The sequence below is a fragment of the Xiphias gladius genome, chromosome 4 (genome assembly GCF_016859285.1).
Source record: "Xiphias gladius isolate SHS-SW01 ecotype Sanya breed wild chromosome 4, ASM1685928v1, whole genome shotgun sequence".
In the NCBI taxonomy this organism is placed as follows: Eukaryota; Metazoa; Chordata; class Actinopteri; order Istiophoriformes; family Xiphiidae; genus Xiphias; species Xiphias gladius.
The window spans coordinates 14,159,176-14,180,612 of record NC_053403.1 but is presented as its reverse complement, the minus strand read 5'-3'; the positions used below and the strand labels follow the sequence as shown (position 1 = coordinate 14,180,612).

Below are 21,437 nucleotides of genomic sequence, written 5' to 3'. Positions count from 1 at the left end.
TCCCAGGGGAACAATGCTCTTATTCTCATTAGGTCATAAGATGTAACATGTAAACACACAGATGTGAGCACTTACGGCATAAGAGTTGCAGATATGTCATAGAATAAATAGACATTCCATCACTGTAACTACTGTGCGCATGTGTCAAAGTAAGAGTGACTGAGGGAAAATGGAAGATAAATCTTTTTTTCTTATGCTTCTGGGAATATTTGTGTTTATGTGCTTGCCTGTGTGTGCATATGTGTATGTCTGCATAAAGATAGTTTTGACATGAATTTTTGATGATCAGCTACTGGCTAAATTTAACGTTTTACCCTTTCACTTATACTATATACAATATTATCTAACAAGGGCAAATTGTGGTCTAATATCCATACATTCCGAAGCCCCAAGAGGTGTGTTTTCTCCTGATTGTCTGGATGATCTGGACAGTTTGGTATTCTTTTGACAGAAAATTGACACGGTCACATCATTTTCTCCAAAATCTCTGAAGAGCTTTTAGTAAAATCCCACAAAAAAAAGTCTCTTTCAGCCCCAATCTTTCCTTACGGTTTTCCAAAAATTCTGACCATTTCGTTTAAAAACTGGAATCTTCAATATCAGCAGATGCATCTTTGCAGAGATGTGCTGCTGGGGTGACCTCACCGCTGGCTGTCAGCTGGGCGTGTTTGTCAGGACCCCAGTGTTCTGTTTATGTTGGGCGCACATCACAGGCCCGTTTCAAAAAGACTTACAGAGCGAAGTTAAAGCTTTTGAGAGTCTTTGTGGTAGTGCTGTTAAACTGAGGTCAGCGTTGGTTTTAGAGCTTTGTGGGAACTCTGTGTAAGATTGCGAAAGTTTTACCGGTTTGAGTGTCTACAGCAGGGACCGAATAGGATGAGAAAAATAATGGCTCGGGTGGGATGTGGCGAATAGCCTGGAAATTACAAAAATAAAAGCATAAGAAAAAAGGCCCTTGAAGATATAAGTGAGATGATGGAGAAAAGGCCAAAGTAGGAAGAAGAGGAAAAACTGGAAGACAAAAACATTAGCCTGAGTGCACCCCTGCAGCCGGTGCTCTAATCACCTTCCGTGATTTCCTATGTCTTAATTGATATGTGCATAATAATATATCTGCATGCCCATGCACTGTATGCGTGTAGTTATCAGTAAGTGTTTCTGTATTAGATGGAGATGGATAGCGTGTGGTTTGCCGTGCAGAGGGAATCCAGTGCTCTGGTAGTGCTGCTCTGGGGTCTCCCTGTGTAAACAGAGACGTGGGAACGGCCAGGCCTGTTTATATCAGCTCCATTCTTACTGGGACCAGTCAGCCAGGCATCGCGGGCACAACCACCACACTGGCCTCATGTGCATACAAACTCACCCTAATGTATAGACACTCGTATACAGAGAGACTTGTAAGCAGGTTTGTAGACACACATGCATAATCCCTTAACATCCTAGATTCAGCAGGTGATTTTGATGTGGGCTGCGTTTGACAAGGTTTGCTTGATGCAAGAGAAAATTACGAATTCATCAAAAAACAGGGATGTAATGGAGAGTTAACAACCCAAAAACGGTCAATTTACTCATCTCTTTCAGGCTAATACTTTAAATTTTATTTAAAATCCATAGAGACATAGAATTAAAGGATTCGTTTTTTATTGGAAACAAACATAACTCAACACCCTTTCTGGAAAAAGTCACACAATATCATTTTTTTCTGCTGTGAGTTGAAGTGAGTTTACGTGCCCCATTTCTTACAACAAAACAGTCGCAAACGTGACAGCAGACCTAATTCTCTCTGTCTAGTCGCTCAGCCAATCATTGAGGAGTCTAAGATACACAACAGAGCCAATCTAGGCCAAAAAGGGGAAAAAAAGGCCCTTCAACATTCAACGAAACGAGGAGTTTCTAGAAAGAAGCAAAATCCTCTCTCCCTCCTTTTCACAGCTCCAGGCGTGAGGCCGAGCTCAGACAGAGAGACAATCACTCCAACACTCATCATGTCAGATTTACTGGACTAACATTAACACACCTGCACAGATGTTATGGAGTCCCCTGCCGGAGCCATGTTTAGACTAGTTTTGGAAATGATGACGCTGACATGAGCATTATCTGTTGCAGCTCGAGTCCACAGAGAAATCACCTGCTATTTGCAGAATAAGAGAACTGAAATAACGCTGAGGAAGCTGGGTCAGGATGAAATCAAAGTCTCCTGTTGATAGATGGATTTAAAGAGTGGGGCACTGCAGCTTTTAACTTGCTCTTATTTGTTTTGTTTTTTTTAAATATTCATGTGCAAACTGTACAGTGACAATGTTTTCAAATATATTTTTTACTTTCTCAAATAGATTAGATACAGTGTTTTTATTGCATTTCTTCTATCTGTTTCTTTGACTTTTTGTCTTTTATGCTGCAACATGAGAAATTAGATTACACATGCTTTCATTTGAGCTGAACCTTCATTATGATTATTAACAGATTAAGTAATTGAGTGTCCATGACATACATACAAACACCATCATACAAAACCAAAAGGCTTGTTTTCATAATTCTTGATATACTTATTTTGGGGAAGATGGGATTTGCAATAATCAGCAGTAATATATTGAATATACTGTATTTCGGCCCTTTATTACCTACAATTGAAGATTTTTATACAAGAAGTTTGTCATAAAGAGCTTCAGCATTTCTTTAACATGAAACACCCTCTATCCTTAGACCCTGAATTTGACTAAATTAAATAATGAATGAAAAACAAGGTAAAAGCCTCTTTTTGGTCAGAAAGGCATGATACACATCATGAGAAGATGAGAAAATCTGTGAAAATCTTCTAAAACGGGGGCCATTATTGTGATCACTGAGTAACAGGGAACACATCTCTTTTTTTATTAAAATTTGGATTAGCTCAGCTATAAACATATGCCTTACAATCAATGCTTTGGAAATTCACAAAAAACCCTGATTGCGAAAACCCAATTTTTGCGGCTCATTATACACAAAGATGAACAAACAGTACATTTCTGCCACAGAACCGGGGCCCGCTGGCCATTTTGTCAACACCTCAGACAGACAGAAAAACCAGTGTTTGGATAGAGAGGGAGTTGCTGTAAGCATTATGGAGTGGATTCTTCCTCTCTCACTAAAAAACAGAGCACTCTGAAAACAAACTGCTGTAAGAGCGTGGAGGAGTCCATCTAAAGGACACCTAAGAATCGGAGAGGAGAACCACACATGAGTTAGCTGGTCGGTGCAGGAGTCAGAAGGAGGGTCGACAGAGCTCACTTCAAGTATACACCTAGTTGCACTCAGAGATAAAGTGGGTGCTTTCAGTCGGGAGAGAAATGCATCATTCTCACTCTGTGTCTTTATGTTAATGTCAATGTAGGAGGAGAATGCTGGTTCCAAAAGGTAAGGCAAGGTTTTGGCACTCTTTTCCTGTATCGCCAAGTGTGTGTGTGTGTGTGTGTGTGTGTGTGTGTGTGTGTGTGTGTGTGTGTGTGTGTGTGTGCGTGTGTCTGTCTGTCTGTGAGGACTCTCCTACACTTTGTGCTGGCAAAGGTCTGAATTTGGTTCGAATGGGGGTGGGAGGTGTTGACATAGAAGGATGTTTTGGGGTGGCGTTTGGGGAGCGAGCTGGGGTAAAGGTGTAGAATGATGATAGGAAGGAGGGATATGTGATAAGAGGGGTGTTTTAGCGGCTAAAAGTTTGAGAGTATCATCTGTACGGTGTGCGGTATTGTTGAACATTGGGAGACGTGCACACACTTTCTAATTGATCTGCTTTAGCTCATACTTCTGTCTGCGTGTGATAAAACAAAGCAACAAAAATCTCCCACTTGTATGTGAGCAACACACATGCAAGGCATGCCCACGCACATGTACACACAAACTCTCTCACACACACACACACACACTGATATCTAAATTAATGGTCTCCTTGGGGAGTCATCCAAAGGCCACAGGCGTTTGGGAGAAAAGATTCTTGGAAAAAGGCTTCATCATCTGAACATTTCCTCATTAGTAACCCCATCTTAGCCATCCAGAGAGAGAGAGGTACACTAAGGAATACTTAGACAAGGTCATGTACTTATAATGTTGAAGTGGCATTTACTTTAGAATCTTTTCAAATGATGGTAGAAGTGGTAGATAGAGGGAAGTGAACGAAGAATCAGCCTTTGGTGTGAGGAGCAGATGCAGGTAATGAGGTAAAGACCATAAATAGTCCACAGAGTGTCCAGAAAACATAAAGCAAGAACAAGAAAAAGAAAAGACCTCAATTCTCACCGAGTTAGACTCCCTCCGTCTCCTTCAGCCTCACTCTGTGCAGGAAGTTATTAAGGAGTGTAAGACAATAAAGCTGTGTCAGATATATTGTATCCCTGTTCTCCACAGAGATAAAAAATATTGGCCTCCCGTTCTCATCAGACATGAGGATCAGCATTTTACAGGCCCACAATGTTCTCCTTTGGAGTTCAGAGAGTTTACTGAAGTTATCAACATTCTTGTTATTGGGTTTCAACATAAATGTTTCCGGTTTTATTGAATGTGACTCATAAGAAAGGGGCGTCCTGGGTAACACAAAGGTTTTAAATGTGGGAACACATTAGTGACTTCAGCACTGGGTCTTGAAATCTCCTTTTTTTCTATTAAAAGAACAAATTATTTGATTGGAGGACGAGCCAGATCTGGGACTTCTCAAAAAGGCAAGTTAAACTTAAAGCCGCATTAATCGATTTGTGGCCACTAGGGGGCAGAAAAAAATCAAAACAGGCTGACAGACATACATCCCATCATATCTCAGTTTATGAACTTGTGGATACCGTGTTAGCATACAGTTTGATATTCTCTGTGGCTTTGTTATTACACAATGAGTGACCCCCTTACCCATACATGTATTCATTAGATCCATTGCTTCTATGAAAAATATTCATTATAGCAACTTTAATATTCAAGTTATTGATAAACTCCGCCCAACATCAATGTGACCAGAAGTCCAAGTATAACTGAAAACAACTGTTTGTCTGTGTGTGTGTGTGTGTGTGTGTGTGTGGGGGGGGGGGGGGGGTGGCGGCGGCCTTTAGGTTTTATATTTCAGTGACAGGGATTCTGTCTTTTGGTTTATAAAATAGCTTAAAACGTGTGCTGATTTATGTCTAAAGCTGCTCCAACATTTTTATGTCAACAACAGATCTGATGACTACTGGGACGCTAAACAGGTCGCTCACAAAAACGAACACACAGGGAACTATCAACATACTCTGCAGTTCCCCTCAGCTCCATGGGAATGATATTTTACTGTCTTTCAGCTCTGTGTTTTGGTTTTCAGGCGTGCAAATTTTTTCTGTTTTTCATTGACTTCGTTGATTCACTCTATCTGCCCAGCAGCAAATGGCGGGCAGGCAAAGTTAGCGACCAGCTGGTGAGCAAAGTGAAGCATTTAGCAGCTAAAGAGCCAGATATTTTTCTCAGGAGTCAGTAGAGACCAAAAATAGAGCTAGAGAGTGAATATTGGACTTGTGGATGTGCAGCCACTGTGTGAGTGCATGTTTGTGAGTCAAAACCTCCAAATGGGAAGTGCTTGTAATGATATATGCTGTTACTTTGTTCTCTGTCCGTCTTGTTTTTCTCTCCTCAGATTCAGATTCAGTTTTCAAACATATTTGGACAAGTATTTTATATTTTACTCAAACAAAGAGGTTAGTTTAGAGGGAAAATACGCACCCTCTGTTGCTTTTCGTTGATAAGGCTGTTCATGCTATTCCAAAATAAATACACAACATATTAGCAATAGAGCCAGAAAAGAATGTGTTATTCATGGAAATTATGGTGTAATCAAAGTCTGTTTTTCCTTTTAGTACCGTGTTTTTATCCATGGTAGATAGGTAGATAGATAGATAGATAGATAGATAGATAGATAGATAGATAGATAGATAGATAGAGAGATAGATAGATAGATAGATAGATAGATGGAATGGTAAGAAAAGAAGAGAGCAATAAAACATGATAGAGGATGGAGAAGGGGTGAGGAGAGGCGGTTAATCCAAACAGACCTGTGCCAGGTTATTTTTACGACGGTCCCATCAGCCATTATCTGCCTGCTCTGTTATGGTTAGGGATAAATACAGACCTGGGCAATACCAAGGAGGGGTAGATTTGTGTGTGTGTGTGTGTGTGTGTGTGCGTCTGGGTGGGTGGATGATTTTGCATCTGTGTAATAATGTGTAGTTTTGTGAGTATGCAGTCCCTCTCATTCTCTCTGGCTCTCCTCCACTGCAGCAGCCAGGAAGATAACCACAACAGTTTATTCCATTTCATCAGACGCTCTTCTGGCCATTTTAGCCCTAATGGACACAGAGCAGAACCAGCTATTTTATCTTCTTGCTCAATAAAAATCTTAGGGCCAGTCTGCTCATGAGACTCTCTGTCTCTAAGCTAAATAAATATCTGTGCATTGACTGAGTTGAAAAAAGAATGTGAGTGGGAAAAAAGAATCATTTGAGAGAGTCTCTGTGTTTGTGAAAAGTGAAGCAAAGGGGAATTTTCTGTGGGAAACAATTGTGTGTGTAAAAGAGAGAGAAGGAGTGGACTTGAACACAGTTAAATGATATCATGATATCTGGCATCAGACTCTCATCTGTAAACTCTCCAAACACCTGTGTTTAAGGCGTGGACTGAAGATAAACGAGGGGTTTAAACTTAGACATACAGAAAAATTAATCTGCTGTGTGTGTGTGTGTGTGTGTGGATGCAGGCATATGTTTGACAGATGTAGCTGCGTGTGTATTTAAAAGACTTTGACACTATTTTTATCATTCATTGCTTATTTAAAACCACATTTTAGTGGGTTGCCTATGCGAACTCTATGTACACAGACAAAAGTATAATTTACTCACACCTGCCGCCTCAGCGAAAGCCAACAACCATATACTGAAGTGAGTATATGAGAAGTTTGTGTTTGTGTGTGTGTGTGTGTGTGTGTGCGTGTGCGTGCTTGCATGTGCGTGTGTGTGTGCGTGTGTGTGTGTGCCCCAGCTGACCATGTGTGTGTGGGTACAAGTCGAGCAGAGGTGACGGTGAGTTTGGAGGAGCAGAAAAAATGATCTGCAGGGTTTATTATCTTTAATTAGCATCCAGGGGGAAAGAGATAGATAAGGACCACCACTTCACTGATGGATCTGCTCTGTGTTTTTTACCCAAACCAAGAAGAAACAGTGGAGTTAAAGAGCAGGAAAGGCCGATCGAGGTATCATTAGTCCTGGAAAAGCCCAGATGCCTTCACTTATCCCTTTATTTTTACTGTGACCTGGATGGCAATATCCAGGTCACAGTTAAATGTTTTAAATGTCTTGAATGGGAGTTTTAGTACATAGTCTCGACAGAAATTAGAACAAATTCATTTGACTGTGCTGGTGCTGGAACTTTGCATTGACTTCTACTTTTGCTCTCGGTCACAAGATGGGCAGTAAGTAGTTCAAAGGAGCATACCAGCCCCATCCATCACACCACAACTTCAAACCATGCTGCATCTTTTTCTAAGTGGACGGGTAGAAACAGCTAATGCAATTGCTTCTTCCATTTTGGATGCTCCACTCCCCTCTGTTCCTTCAAAGGTCAGCACTGTCAAGCTGGTCCACAACAATGCAAGTCTTTACGGGGAGTTATGAGCGGGACTATTGCTTGGCCGAGCAAAATGACTTCCGGGAGTCGTGTTGTCACCATGAAGTTTTACCCCTCAGTTCCTGTATGGATAATACAAACAGGACATAATGTGGTACTTAATGCGCTTTAGAGGCTCTGGTAGGCAGATTTTGTTTAGAACGAGCCAAGGTATCAGTTTCCTCCTGCTCCAAGTCTATGCTAAGCTACTCTAACGAGCTGCTTACTCTCCGGAAGAAAGTGAATAAGCTTATATCCCAAAATGTCAAATGAAAACCCCTCATGGATCCACCTCACCTATGCAAATGAATAAACTAAAAGTGGTGATTCCATGTCAAATAAATGATCTAAAATGATATTGTATGGCATTCTGCTGATTTCATTATAAATACCGGTGTGACCTGGTACAGATTTTGGATAAAACAAGAAGAGCAGCATTGAGCATTGACATTTCTCCAATACTGGATGAAGAAATACATTTTGCTTCACACCGTGATGGCAATGATGATGAAAGCAGGGATTTTTCAGTTATTTGTACTAATACCTAATACCAAATGCCTACAAACTTGAACAATTATGGCAGACACTGGTTATAGTGATTGTGATGGTGATGTAAAAAACAGTGATGACAGTAAGAGCCTCTGACAAATAGTAGGCTAACCTCTTCCTTGTAAGCTGACTAATCTGAGTCCCCCAAATTCAGACCCACACAGATGATGATGACACAGGCACACGCAGGCACACACACAGAAACACTTCTCACCTCCTAAGATGCAGATCCCTGCAGTCAAATAAATAAGCCAAAAAGTAAATATGCATCAAACAGCTGGACAACAGCTGATACACCACAGGGATAGAGACATTTTGTGTAAACCGTGTGTGTGTGTGTGTGTGTGTGTCTAAGAAGGAGAGCCAGCCGATGAGCAAAGGAGAAAAAAGACTCATACATAAATTGTAACACATGCGAACTGTGTTTGCATTTTTGTGTTTCAGAAGCAACAACACTTCTTTGGAAAATGACGAGTTGAACCAGAAAACTTCGAATCTGCAGAGCAGCAGGAGTCAAATAAAAGTGCGGTGCAAAGTTGTCCCTGTGTGTAGTATGTGTGTGATCATCAAGACTACCAACTGATGGCATAGCTTCTAGCTTCTATCACACGTCTATCAAACTCTGAATATAGAATAGTGATGTTCACATGAAACAAATCCCTGCAAATACAAACAGTAATGCTTCTATTTGGCAACAGCGAACGATACATTTTTTAAATTAAAACTACTCAACCGGATACTGTTGGTGTGTACGTTATTAATATGTTAAATTAACTATTTGACATGTATACTAGTTGAAAGAACATGCATCATTCAAGGCGAGAATAAGTGAAAGGCACAAAATTCGAGCAAAGTGCAACATGTTCTTCTACGGATGGTCTCTTTTATAACAGCTGTAGATGGCTATCTCTCCGACTGACTGAGCTGAATATGCTTGCAATGGTGAGTCATGGGGAGCACCCTTGCGTTCTGCTGGACACAAATTTTCTAATTATTAAATTTTCTTCTACGCAGTTCCACTGCTAAGACAGGAAATAATAAGTCCTCTCATCTGTTTGGACAGAATCCTACCAAAAACAGTAATGGTACATGGAACTATTGCAATATCCCTAACATTATTTTAACATTAAAATACACTTATTCACGCTTATTCACTTTGCTAATAGGACCTTGCTAAGAGTTTAAAATATCAGTTTATCTGGCAACAATATGGAACTGAAATTTTTCTGCTGATTTTCCCATTACTTCCTGCAGTGGTTTCATCAAAGAAATATGCACACACTTGCACTTACGCTAAGTGGTTACGATGAAAATCCAATTATTAAATGCTGCATCTAAGATTTAGTGAAGAGGTCAGAAGACATCTGTTTGTGATTACAGCACAAAGGTGAGGTTCTCTTGTGTCTGTCCTCTGCTACTAAGTGGACCTGTCTGTTAGCTATACTAGAGCTGGGTCTCTTTAACACACACACATTTTTACTTCTAATCCTAACCCTAAAACCAAGTCTTAACCCCCAAACAGCCCTTTAAAGGTGTGCCGGAAAGTGAGGACCAGCCAAAAGGTCTTAACTGCAATGGTTTAAAACTCACACTGGTCCTCAGATTTTTCAGCCGTACAAGTAACCACACTCACACACACACACACACACACACACACACACACACACACACACACACACACACAAACAAATACCCACACAAACAAACACGTGCACATACTAATGAGCTAATTCACACACACACACACACACTTGTCTGCTTCCTGTCGTGGGACTTGGGTTTCAGAGGATCTCAGGGGTCTCTTGAGATTTAATGTTAGACGTCTTTGTGTGTGTGTGTGTGTGTGTGTGTGTGTGTGTGTGTGTGTGTGTGTGTGTGTGTGTGTGAGAGAGGGGCACTTTTATCACAACTCACATCTCACCTCTTTGTCATCTCCTGTTAGCCTCCGGTAGCATTATGTCTGTGTCTCATGGGAGAACTGATATACACATTGGTGCAAACACAGATTAGGTTGAAATGAGACGTCAGAAGGTGCGGCTAAGGTCAGCTATCTTAATGCACACACACACGCACACAAACACACACACACACACACACACACACACACACACACACACACACACACACATACCATTAGTTCAGTGATATGCCAAATCAAATGTCCTAAACAACCAAGCATGTCTGGTCCATTTCATAATTTCACATTCCTTTGTTTGTCTTTCTTTCAATTTTCCTTCTCTGCAATCCTATTTTTTTGTCATAAATAAAACCGATGTTTATATTCCAAGTGTAGGGGATTTGTTGTTGTATATTCTTTGCCTGCCTTTCTCTGTGTGTACAGTATGTAGTGTGAGGGTGTATGTAAGGGACTGTACACATAAGTCAAATGTGCAATGTTTGTACAAGTTCCCTCCCTGTGCATCAGACCCACTCCTAGAGTGGGGGGAGTATCAGCGGAGTAGCCCAGGAGGAGCCTCGATCCTTGGTCTGGTGGGGGAGCGATGGGACCTGGAGGGAGATTGTAGGTCTGGTGGGAAGCAGCCAGGGAGGAAGGGGGATATGTGTAATGTTTTCGCCCAGGAAGGCAGAGGTTTTCCTGCGTTATGGGGCAGTCAACACGTCCCCGGCTATCAGCAGTTCTGGATGGTTTATCCAGAGATATCGGCAGGTTATGTGGGTGTATCTTACTCGAGCCTGGAGTTTGTTCATGCAGACAAGAGCAGGCTTACACCCACCCCCCTCCATAGAGGCACATGCAAAGATATACATAGACGTTAAAACACACACTCTACCCACAGTGGAGTTTGGGTGTGTTTCACTAGTCTGATTGTGTGATGTCTTTGGGGACTGCTCCTATCTCTCTTCCTGGGCTCGGATAATACTCTGCCTGTCTCCCTCTGCGCCATAAGCTGCGGTAATTACCACCAAATGCCATAGAAAGCTATAGATAATCAGTGTGTGTGTTTGACTGTATCAGCGGCCTGTTTATGAGTGTGCAACCATGAGCTAACCAGACCGCTGAGACAGAGGAGATATGATGTGGTGAGATCATTTCATCTGCAGGAGGGGGCGATGAACTGGAGTTCATTTTTCAAAACAAAATAAAGACGCTGCACTTCAAGCATCTGCAAGGAGTAATAATAATAAATAATAATGCAGACTACTCAATAAACAGATTTCTCCCCCCTTGGTAATAACTCAGGAATCTGTGCACCTTATTTAACATATTACAAAAATGTCCACATATATAAACAGACACACTCACATACACCTGTCGCTCCCCCCCTGAGTAATGAGGAGGGAAGAAGATCAAAGCCTAGAACCTGATCCAGCCAATAAGAGCGCAGCATTGTTTATCATCCCTCTCCATCATCGCCCTCCGTGTTAGCAACAGCCTGACTAATCAGGTGTGAATAATATCAGCGATGGTCCAGTGTCACACCGGTAATTAGGTGTGTGTAATGATAATCCTGACATTATATCTCCCTTCATTTGCAGAGATCAGTCAGAGATTAGACCGGTACAGCGATATAGAACAATTTGGTCTTCAGCAAACTGTACTGTGGATCTGCTTTACCCAAACACTGGAACCCCAGTGATCCAAGCATTCCTCATTTCAATCTCAAATCTTACATGTAATATCTAAAAATTAGTGTTGAATCACCGTAAGGCACGCTGAGAACAAAATTTTGTAACATTGCAAACATTTTGCATCAAACCATAAGAATGAGGCAGCTTAAAACTTAAATTCTACTTTTTCATTTTAACCCTAAAGTTCTGTTTGGGCACCCAAACAGGGATCCCGGGCCATCTTTACCAGCTCAAAAACGTAACCTAACTTCATGATTTTGCATGAATTATGAAATTTGCTTATCAATGTCATTGTGATGTGTTAAAAGTCCACTACAGAAAAATGATGCCTTACTTCTCAACATGGTTAAATACAATGGATTCTCATTTGCCCTGACAGTACTTATTAAGCAACAATGCCCCTCCCAAATCTCAAATAAGCCCATTTGGCTTTCTGTTAGTCTAGTTGCCCAACAGATTTATCCCAGAGAGGTTTAACTGACCCCAAGCATATATATATATACACACACATATATATATATGTTCATGCAAAGCCGATATAGCATATCATCATCAAATGTGCAAGCTTGGTTTGTGGAAAAGAAGTTACTAGCTCAATACTCTACACTTGGGGTCAGGGTATAAAAACATGGAAAAGAAAATGGTTGAATTGTTTTGCAAAAACTATTATTTTTTCACATACAGCTGTAGGGTCTGTGGAACCCCCAACACTGCGGAGCCGAAGCCAGTGTCAGCTAAAAACAGGGGTTGGAACATCGTGAAGACAGTTTAATATGATTGTCAACCTTTATCATTTTAATTTTAATTTAATGAAATGTCTCATGCAAAGCCAGGATAATCGCTTCTGTTGTTATTGCTAAAAGCCCTATTTTTATGAATCAAAGTCATGAAAACAACCTTGTATTTCCACATAACAACCCTGATCTTTAGAGAAAAATAACAGTATTGTTATCGGTTTAAGACGAATTGAAGTGATGGCTACTAGTTGTGTGCATTGTATTGAAAATGTCGCTAGGACCCTTTTCATTTATTCTTAGGTTTTAATCTTTTTGTCGTTTTAGATGTACTTATGCTTTTATTGTCCTACGTGCATGATGCGCCCATGCAAAAGACAGCATTGTTGGATCAAACTCAAATAAGGGTGAAAATGAATTAATGTATTTAACATTATTAATGGCATTTTTTACTGATGTTTGTGTGACACTTAAGAGTCACTTTAACCTGGCCTGTGGACTTAAGCTGAATACCACTTTGAAATACAGGTATGGGTGTTTAAATAGCATTAAGTGTGTGGCTGCATCTCAATTAAAAGCTTGTTTTTTTTCTCAACTGTTTTGACTCTATTTTTTTTTTTTTTTTTGGCTACACTGAGTTGACCAGACATTCAACAACAGCAGTGGGGACAGTGGAAGTTTTTTTTTTTCGTTTTTTTTTTGGGGGGGGGGCAAATCTGGGTGAAGGAGAGGAGGAAGGGGGGATCAAGAATGGCTGCTGTGAAGGATTAAGTAGGGTGCTGGGAGCTCTGGCCTGTTGGAAGATTAAACCACACACACATACACTCACACATCCAAATGATACTCCTGTGTGAGACAGAAAACCGAGCAGTGTCCCTCGCCCTCTCTCTGTTTAGAAACTGTAGCCTCAATCACAATGACAGAGACCAGACCTATGACTCTGAAACGCAGCACTGTCCTACACTGCCCGATTGCCCAGTCCTGCAAAGTGAAGCCACACACACACATACGGACATACACACACACACACACACACACAAACACACACACACACACACACACACAAACACACATACACACACACAGCCAGCTTTTATCAGTGCATCCGATCACCAGGCCACAAGTTAGACCACAGGCTGCCGCAGAGGTTACAAAAAGTGGCATATACTGTAGTAGAACACACACACACACAAACACACTCAAACTGCAGCTGCATCACGTCTCACTTACTTCCGACAGGACACTTTGGGCGCTCGGCCAATTCAACTTCAAGCCAACACAACTTAAGTGTGTGTGTCTGTGTTTTCTGGGTAGAACCATCAAGACAGCGGTGCCTGATGGATATTTCAGCGACAAACTCAGTCCACGATGCTGCACATCACTCTATGTATTTTTTAAACTTAAAGCTCTAAGTAAATTTGTTGTTTTCTCTATAGTTTATACCTGGGTCTTTTCCTCTCTCTTCTCCTTTCCCAAGGTTGTTGACCTCCATCTGTCTGGTTCTGATATAACTTATTTTCTTCTTTTGCCTTTAACAACCAGCTGCACGGCAACTGAACTAGAAATAGAGGAACAGCACCCTAAGACTTTGTCCACACTCATCTGGCTAAATTTGAAAACGCATCAAATTTGGCTTTCCATCCACACGTGTTTTCCATACCTGATAACTGAGACTCGCACTAGCGTGGAAGAATGTTTTTGCATGCAAGCAGCATTTTCAGATTTAGCTGGCTTAGTGTGTACGTAACTTTGGTGTGTCAACGGGTATGCGTGCGAAAATGCCCTCCGTAATCCCCCTTTAGTCAGTACAACTCCAACTTCTTTGAGCCCGCTGTCCTGTCATCTGGTCGGTCGATGAGCTGAGGGAGGAGGGGAACGTTTAGCCAATCATGCAAGGAAATCATACAGACTCCACCGTTCAGCGAGACATCGCACAGTTTCATATGTTCCACAAGATCCATATCCATCCGTCACACACATTGTGAAACCTGGTACATTTAACACAGATGCACACGCTTATGCCGATAAGTGTGCATGTGTGCGCACATTCCAGAGACCAATATGCTACAACTCCCTCACACTGCAAGGACAAGACTTCCAGGTCATTAACCTACACTTTGACAGAATATCAGTCTTATTCTGGAGAATCACTGTCTGCCTCCCCCCGGATGTTCCTGTCACAGAATATCAAAGGATTGTAGTCTTTTTGAAATATAATATGATATTTCCACTCCCATAAACATGTTCATAATTCTCTCTTATTGCCGGGTTTGTCTGCCACATCCTTTTAAAACGACTTTCTCCACTCCCTGCTGTATCTTTGCACTCACTGCAACCTTTCTTTTAGTTATTTTGCTTTGATTTTTCTCCTTTTTTTTTAGAGGTACTTGAACTGAGGTGAAAAGCAATTTGTGCACGCGCGCCTGAGTGCGTGTGTGCTGGGGGAGTATGGCTGTGATAAGGGACAGGGAACTGGCGTGCTTAGACATAGATGGATGATGTTTTCCTCACCCTAAGCCTCACTCCAAGATTACAGTTTCTCATCCTGTTTTTTGTACAGCAACCAAGCAACTTCTTTTTTCAGTTTTTTTTTTTTTGTTTGTTTTTCATTTCATTACTTTGAGTCACAAAAAATACATGAGGAATGTTTTCCCAGCAAATAAAACTATATTTTGCTTCATTTTATGCTCCCTTTTTCTCACATTACTCAGTTGTTCCACAGTGTAATGTATTGTCCCAACATTTCTTTGCCTTTTTCAGTAAACACTCACAACGTTGTTAAGAGTGGGTGTGCAAAGTGGATCAGAAAAACAATTTTTATGAAAGTGAAAGCTGGCTCTGCTAACTTTTTCCAAAGAAGAAATTAAATAAATAAAGGTCAAAGTGAGTCTTTTTTTTCTGTAACCAAATTACTGTCAATGTTGTTCATTGGACAGCGTTTTTGATAACCTGCTGTCACAGTGAAGACACAGCATCTCCAAGCATTAATGATAGCTTTTTTTTTTCAATTTCCATTTTTTGCTCCATGTTAAATCAAAGGAATATTACCTCCCGCAATCACAGCTTCTTAATGTAAGGTGCAGACTCTTTCTGCATTTTATATTCGAGCTGAAATTGGAATTCGCCCCCACTTTTCTTCCAAGGAAACAAAAACTATAACGATACTGCAGCTGTCGTGCACAATTTTCTGCCACCTATTCCCACTAGACATTGCTTTTGTTACTTTAACACCTGCAAAGTCATCAGCATGAATGTTTTAAGGAGAATTTGACTACAGCCTACAGCACGCATATGCTGAAATATATGTTCTGGTGATTTTTTTTTTTTTTTGTGATGCTGCTGGAAGGTGCAATACAGAGGGGGGCCACTACTCAAGGACTCACAGCAGCAGGTAGTCCTGTAACCGCAGCATTCCGTATGCTACCCTGTGATGACACCGGGCTGCGTTCGTTGTGTTGAATTGAAGTAACATTAAACAGTTCTTAGTGCGCACCCACACACGGGTCGCACCGAGAAATGACCAGTTCTGACATTATCAGTTGGACAGCCCCTTGACAACACCAATGTCGGGGACCCTGTCACTGCAGGAATTAGAATTTTGATCAAGTAAGTACACAAGTCAAAACCACCTCATGGATAAAAACAGAGGTTTCTTAGCAAAAATCACCTTTGGCTTAGCCATTACAGATAGCATAGCATTTCTTTCATTCCCCATTGATTTTCAAATTACAGATCCACTGTTCACTGTTTCTCGACAAATGCAGTCACTTCAAACATTTAACAAAGGTGTCTGTGTGCATGTGTGCGAGAAATGATAATGACCCGAGGAATCAGACGCCCCCACCCCCGCCTGCTTGGTGACCCTGCGAGCAACATCTGGAACCCGTCCCTTCATGGTGACATCACACAACCAGCCTAGCCTTTGACCCCAAACCGGCTAATTAGCAGCATGTCCCACCATAAGGGCCAGGGTACCCTCCTTTTCTCTCCCCATGTAGTTCGCACCCCCCTCTCCACCTGTTGCCTCATGTCAGAGCGTGTGAGACAGAAGCTCTGAGAGGGAAAAACGCTCAGCGAAAAGGTTTCCGTAGCACTAGCGGTACGTTGTTTTATCATCCTCGTGAAGCTGTTACAAAATTTGTCTGATGACTAAATGGGCTTGGCACAATTAGGAACACTGACATGTGCATTTTTATTATGAGGACTGAAGTCTTTGCAGGTACAAATAATACTTATGAAGGTATTACATCGGGGTCTGTGTTTCATCAATGCACAGGAGAGAGGAAAAAAAGGCTTGCGCAAGTCTTTTTCACAAGCTAAGTTAGTTCATCTCCCTCTGCCTCACTCTCTCTGGTGGATCCATGTATCTCAGATGTGACCATCAATCTAGCAGACTCTATTATTACTTTTCCACTAAGTGCTTTGATTTCCAGCCCACCCAGGAGATGAAGTCCCTCCTTCCTCTCTTTCTTCTCTCCATCCCCTCACCTATCTCTTTCTTATTCTCTTTCTGTCTTACTCTGTGTAGCGCTATCTTTCTCCCTCGCAGCTCCGTCACGTAAACTTCTTTCCAAAATGTCTTGTTCTTTCAGATTTGTATTATGGGTTCCTCCATTCTTGTAGAGACCCTAAACCTTTCCCATCGAAGCAATGCAGCTCGACCAACGTTGCGGTGTGGATGAATCGTAGCAGTGGTGCCTGTTTAGATGCACTGTGACGCCGGAAGCAGAGGGGTTAAAGGTCAGCTCTCAAGGGACACACCTCTTATCCTTGCACACGCTTCAGCTGTGCAGGCAAAGGCGTTGTGTTCACACACATGCACACAATCCTGCATCCCAGCGAGAAACATCTGCAGCTTCAAGTCGCTCAAAATCATCCTGTGCGTTTCAGTCTCCCAGCATCACTCTTTGTAATTTATACAAAGAGTAAGTGAGCGGGATGCACACGAATATGAACGGTGCTCTCTTGGTGCATCCCAACCTTTTCCAATTAAAGCAACTCCAGAGACTCTGTTGTTTGGACTTGGCCCTGAGTAGACCAGTGCATGGAGCATCGGTGTGGAATGATGTGGAAGGCCAAACAGGGGATTGTGGGTGCCGGGTATCCATTACATCAGAGGGGACCAAGGCGCCAGTTTGCCATTTGAGACATGACACCCCCCTGTCCTTGCACTTTGTCCTGTTAGCTGGCAAGATGTGCTGAAAGTTACATGGGCCTTGAGAGCGGAACGTGCTAAACACTGAATACTCTGATTTCTGATTATAAGTTAAAGTCTAAAATATTATTGTGTAAGAATCTAATGATTTATTGAATAGTAAAAAAAAATACTACATTTTCTTTCATATTTTATAATTGTTTAACATAATTTCTAGGTTCTGATAATAAACATCTTTATGCCAATTACACCTACAAGATAATACAAAAAAAGAATTTTTGACATTGATTTTAATTTGAACCCTATTGTGATTTTGCTTGTTCATGTGTGTGCTCTGCATTGAATGTCATTTCTGTTGACTTTATGATTTTTACTAGTTTGATGCACAGCATTGGAACATATTATTACCGCCGAATTGATTGATTTTCTTTTTTTTTTTTTAATATCAGCAATATTTATTATTAACCGAATGAGTTTTCAGTCGGGATGAAGAAACTCAGAATGTAACGTTTTCATTTAGAATTTCAGTCCGTGAAATATATATCTTGGGCCTCAAACTTTTTAACAGGCAGGTCATCCACAAACCCTCTCAATTTAAAGTTCAGAGCCCCTTGAAATTCTTGAAAAATTTCAGGAGGGTCCAAAAAAACCGAGATTACAGTAATGAACTCATGTTATCTCTTCAGCATTATTCATTCTTTAACAGAGTGAATCTGAATAGAGTTAAATAACGTCTAAATAAACTATACAGTCTGTATTTTGCTGGGGACCCATCCAGGGTCCCTTGGGGTCCTGGAAACCATTGGGAACCAGCGAGTGAGATCAGTACCAGTGTCTCCTCCCAGCATGAGGTAACGCCCTCTCTGGTCGTGGAGATAAAAAGTCTCTTCCTTTCTGCTCTGTCCATGCACAGTTAGCAGCTCATGAACACATCACCCAGGCGTGTGTCTGCCCACCCTGTCCATTCGTGTCCAGCCTAAGCTTCCTGCTCCCATGTTTTGAGCCCGCTCAGGTCGGAGACAGTTCACCATGTCCACCGGGTCTCTCAGCGATGTCGACGACGAGCTCCTGGACGGCATCCTGAAGTTTGGCTCCTCCGGCAAAGACTCCAACGAGAGCACAGAGGAGAGCTCCAACGGCGAGGGCCCTTGCACAAACGACGACCGGAGAGACGCGCCGGGCAAGAAAAGGAAGACAGCGTCCCGGAAAACGGCACCCAAGGGTGTGGCACAGCAGGAGGGCAAGCAGGTGCAGAGGAACGCGGCCAACGCCCGGGAGAGAGCCAGGATGCGCGTCCTGTCCAAAGCCTTCTCCCGGCTGAAGACTTCTTTACCCTGGGTACCACCGGACACCAAGCTCTCCAAACTGGACACACTGCGCCTGGCGTCCAGCTACATCGCGCACCTCCGGCAGATACTGGCCAACGACAAATATGAAAACGGATATATCCACCCTGTTAACCTGGTGAGATTTGGGGATCCAGTGGAGGAAAGTTTAGGATACAAATGAACGAGGCACATTGGTAGACGTTTAGATCTTAACAGTGTAGGCCAATATTCTGATAATACAAGAGTTATTAAATTATTCTGTTTGCCTAATGATACTTTACTCAGTTTAGTTTTGAAATAATAATTATGTAGAACTTTGAAATTTGTCAGGATTTGAATTTGGCCTGTAAACGCCACACAAAGCGCCAAGGTGACAAATGTGGGTGACGATAGCCATGTCAGGCAGGTGCATAAATGTGTGTGTGTGTGTGTGTGTGTGTGGGGGGGGGGGGGGGGGGCTGTCATTTTCCCATGATGTTGACTGCTTTACGCAAACTGACTTGCCAAAAACTTGCATGATCGATTCCGCTACCCTCAAATATAGGCCTCTACCTCAGCCTATATCCGAAACTGGTTTCAAAATAAAGTAGCCGATGCAGTGGAGCATCAGGCCACGTGAAAATAAGGCACTCTGCAATATCTGACATGTCACAGCAGGGGCCCAGAATAACCTTTTGGGATGTATTATAGCAGACAAAAATTGCTCTCAGCAAAAACACGATAAACTCACTATTAAGGCCTTAAGGCAGCTTTCAGCCGTATAATAGGATTATAGGAATATTACAGGTCAGAATGGTGGAACTTCTTTTTTTAAAAATTATTTTATGATTGAATGAACTGTTTGTTTTGTTTTGTTTTGAGAAGCTCTTTAGCCTAATTGGTCTTATTTTCCTCCGCAGACGTGGCCTTTCATGGTCGCAGGTAAGCCCGAGAACGATTTGAAGGAGATGCTGAGCGCAACAAGGTTATGTGGAACAACGGCGTCTTGATGCACCCGAAGGGACCCCTCTATTGGCCAGGTTTTTAAGGGGACAATGGTTGTCGGAGAAAAAAAAAAAAAACGAAAAAAAAAAAAAAAAAGATAGTGACCGAAATGCACGTCTCATCTCCGCAGACTTTGAGTGGGAATAACGGAGGGAGTGTCTCCTCTCTCCTTCGTACCCGTAAAGACAAGCTGATTTTTATTTAAATGCATTCTGTCACTCACTGTTGTCTTTGCTGGTTCAAAGATAAACTGCGTGCATTATAAATTGCTTTTTTTTTTTTTTTTTTTAAATACTCAGCAGATGCTTTTTTTTTTTTTTTTTTTTTGACTCCTGCAGACCTGTTTTGGCAGCTGCATTATAACGGATGGCTGTGCGCATGATACGTGTCCACTGTCTCCAATGGTTGTACAGATTTCTTGTATATAAAATATATTTGTATCACTTTTACACATTGTGTACTGGATGTATCTTTCCCTATTACTGTTTTTTTTTTTTTTTTTTTTTTTTTTTTCCGTGTGTGGGCCAATGTTTTGACCTAAAGTAACCTCTCTCATCACTCCCCTCCCTCAGAATAGCAGAGTCTGAGCATCAACAAAGCCTCAGCGCAGATAAGTCTCTCTCTGTTGTTTCTAAAAGATAACACTAGACGTGGTTGTCATTACATAAACAAACTTTTGCCTTCAAAGATTAGTTGGGACCCTAAAAGGCAGTCCGTGCTCTCGTAGTTGTAACAGTTGCAGATACAATTTGAGAAACTGGCGTAATTTCACTTTAATATGTGCTTTGACAGGACATCTTATCGTCAGGCCATACATTTCCCTCAAAGATTTATTTAACTACAACAACAACAACTCAACTTCACCATTTCGCCCCTAAAAACGACACCACGAAAAAAACGAACGTCGCGTAAATTAGACATTTAGTCCGCTGATTGGGCAGACGAGCTCAGAATCAGCCAATCAGAAGGGAGCTGTCTGAGGCCGCGTGAGACTTTCTTCGAAAAACTGTCGAAAAACTGCGCGCGGAGTTGCAGCCCCGCCCAGACCAGTTGTTTTAATTCGCTCGGGTTATGACCGCTGTGTTTACATCACGCCGACAGTTATTTATGCAGTCTGACACAAGGCCTCTCCGTCTCTCTCGCTGTGCTTTACTGGGATGAAAGCAAAGAAGGATACTGCTAAAGAAGTTTTGTTTTTTTTTCCTTATTCTTTTTTGTTTTTAACACGGAATCCCTTTCCTTTCTCTTTCCCTCTTTCTGTCCCTCTCTGTCTATCTCTCCCTCCCTACTCTCTCCCTCCATCCAGCAGGGATGGTCCCTTGCATTTTCCGGCGTGATACAAAGCAAGCGTGGCCGGCCAACCACAGCTGATGACTGAACTTGCAGTCAGAGGTCGTGCTCTTATAAAACAAAATAAATGCTTAATGCATTTGTTTGCATCTTTCAAGGGTGCTT

The 21,437-nt window shown here is 41.8% G+C and overlaps 1 protein-coding gene across 1 annotated transcript; it reads left to right on the top strand.

The window, feature by feature from the left end:
• The first annotated feature begins 18,558 nt into the window (after positions 1 to 18,558).
• Positions 18,559 to 20,078, top strand: tcf21 (transcription factor 21). The gene is made up of 2 exons (XM_040125570.1): positions 18,559 to 19,134; positions 19,898 to 20,078. Exons 1-2 carry the CDS (start codon positions 18,700 to 18,702, stop codon positions 19,985 to 19,987), a joined length of 525 nt encoding a protein of 174 aa, XP_039981504.1. The 5' UTR covers positions 18,559 to 18,699; the 3' UTR covers positions 19,988 to 20,078.
• Positions 20,079 to 21,437: the final 1,359 nt, after the last annotated feature.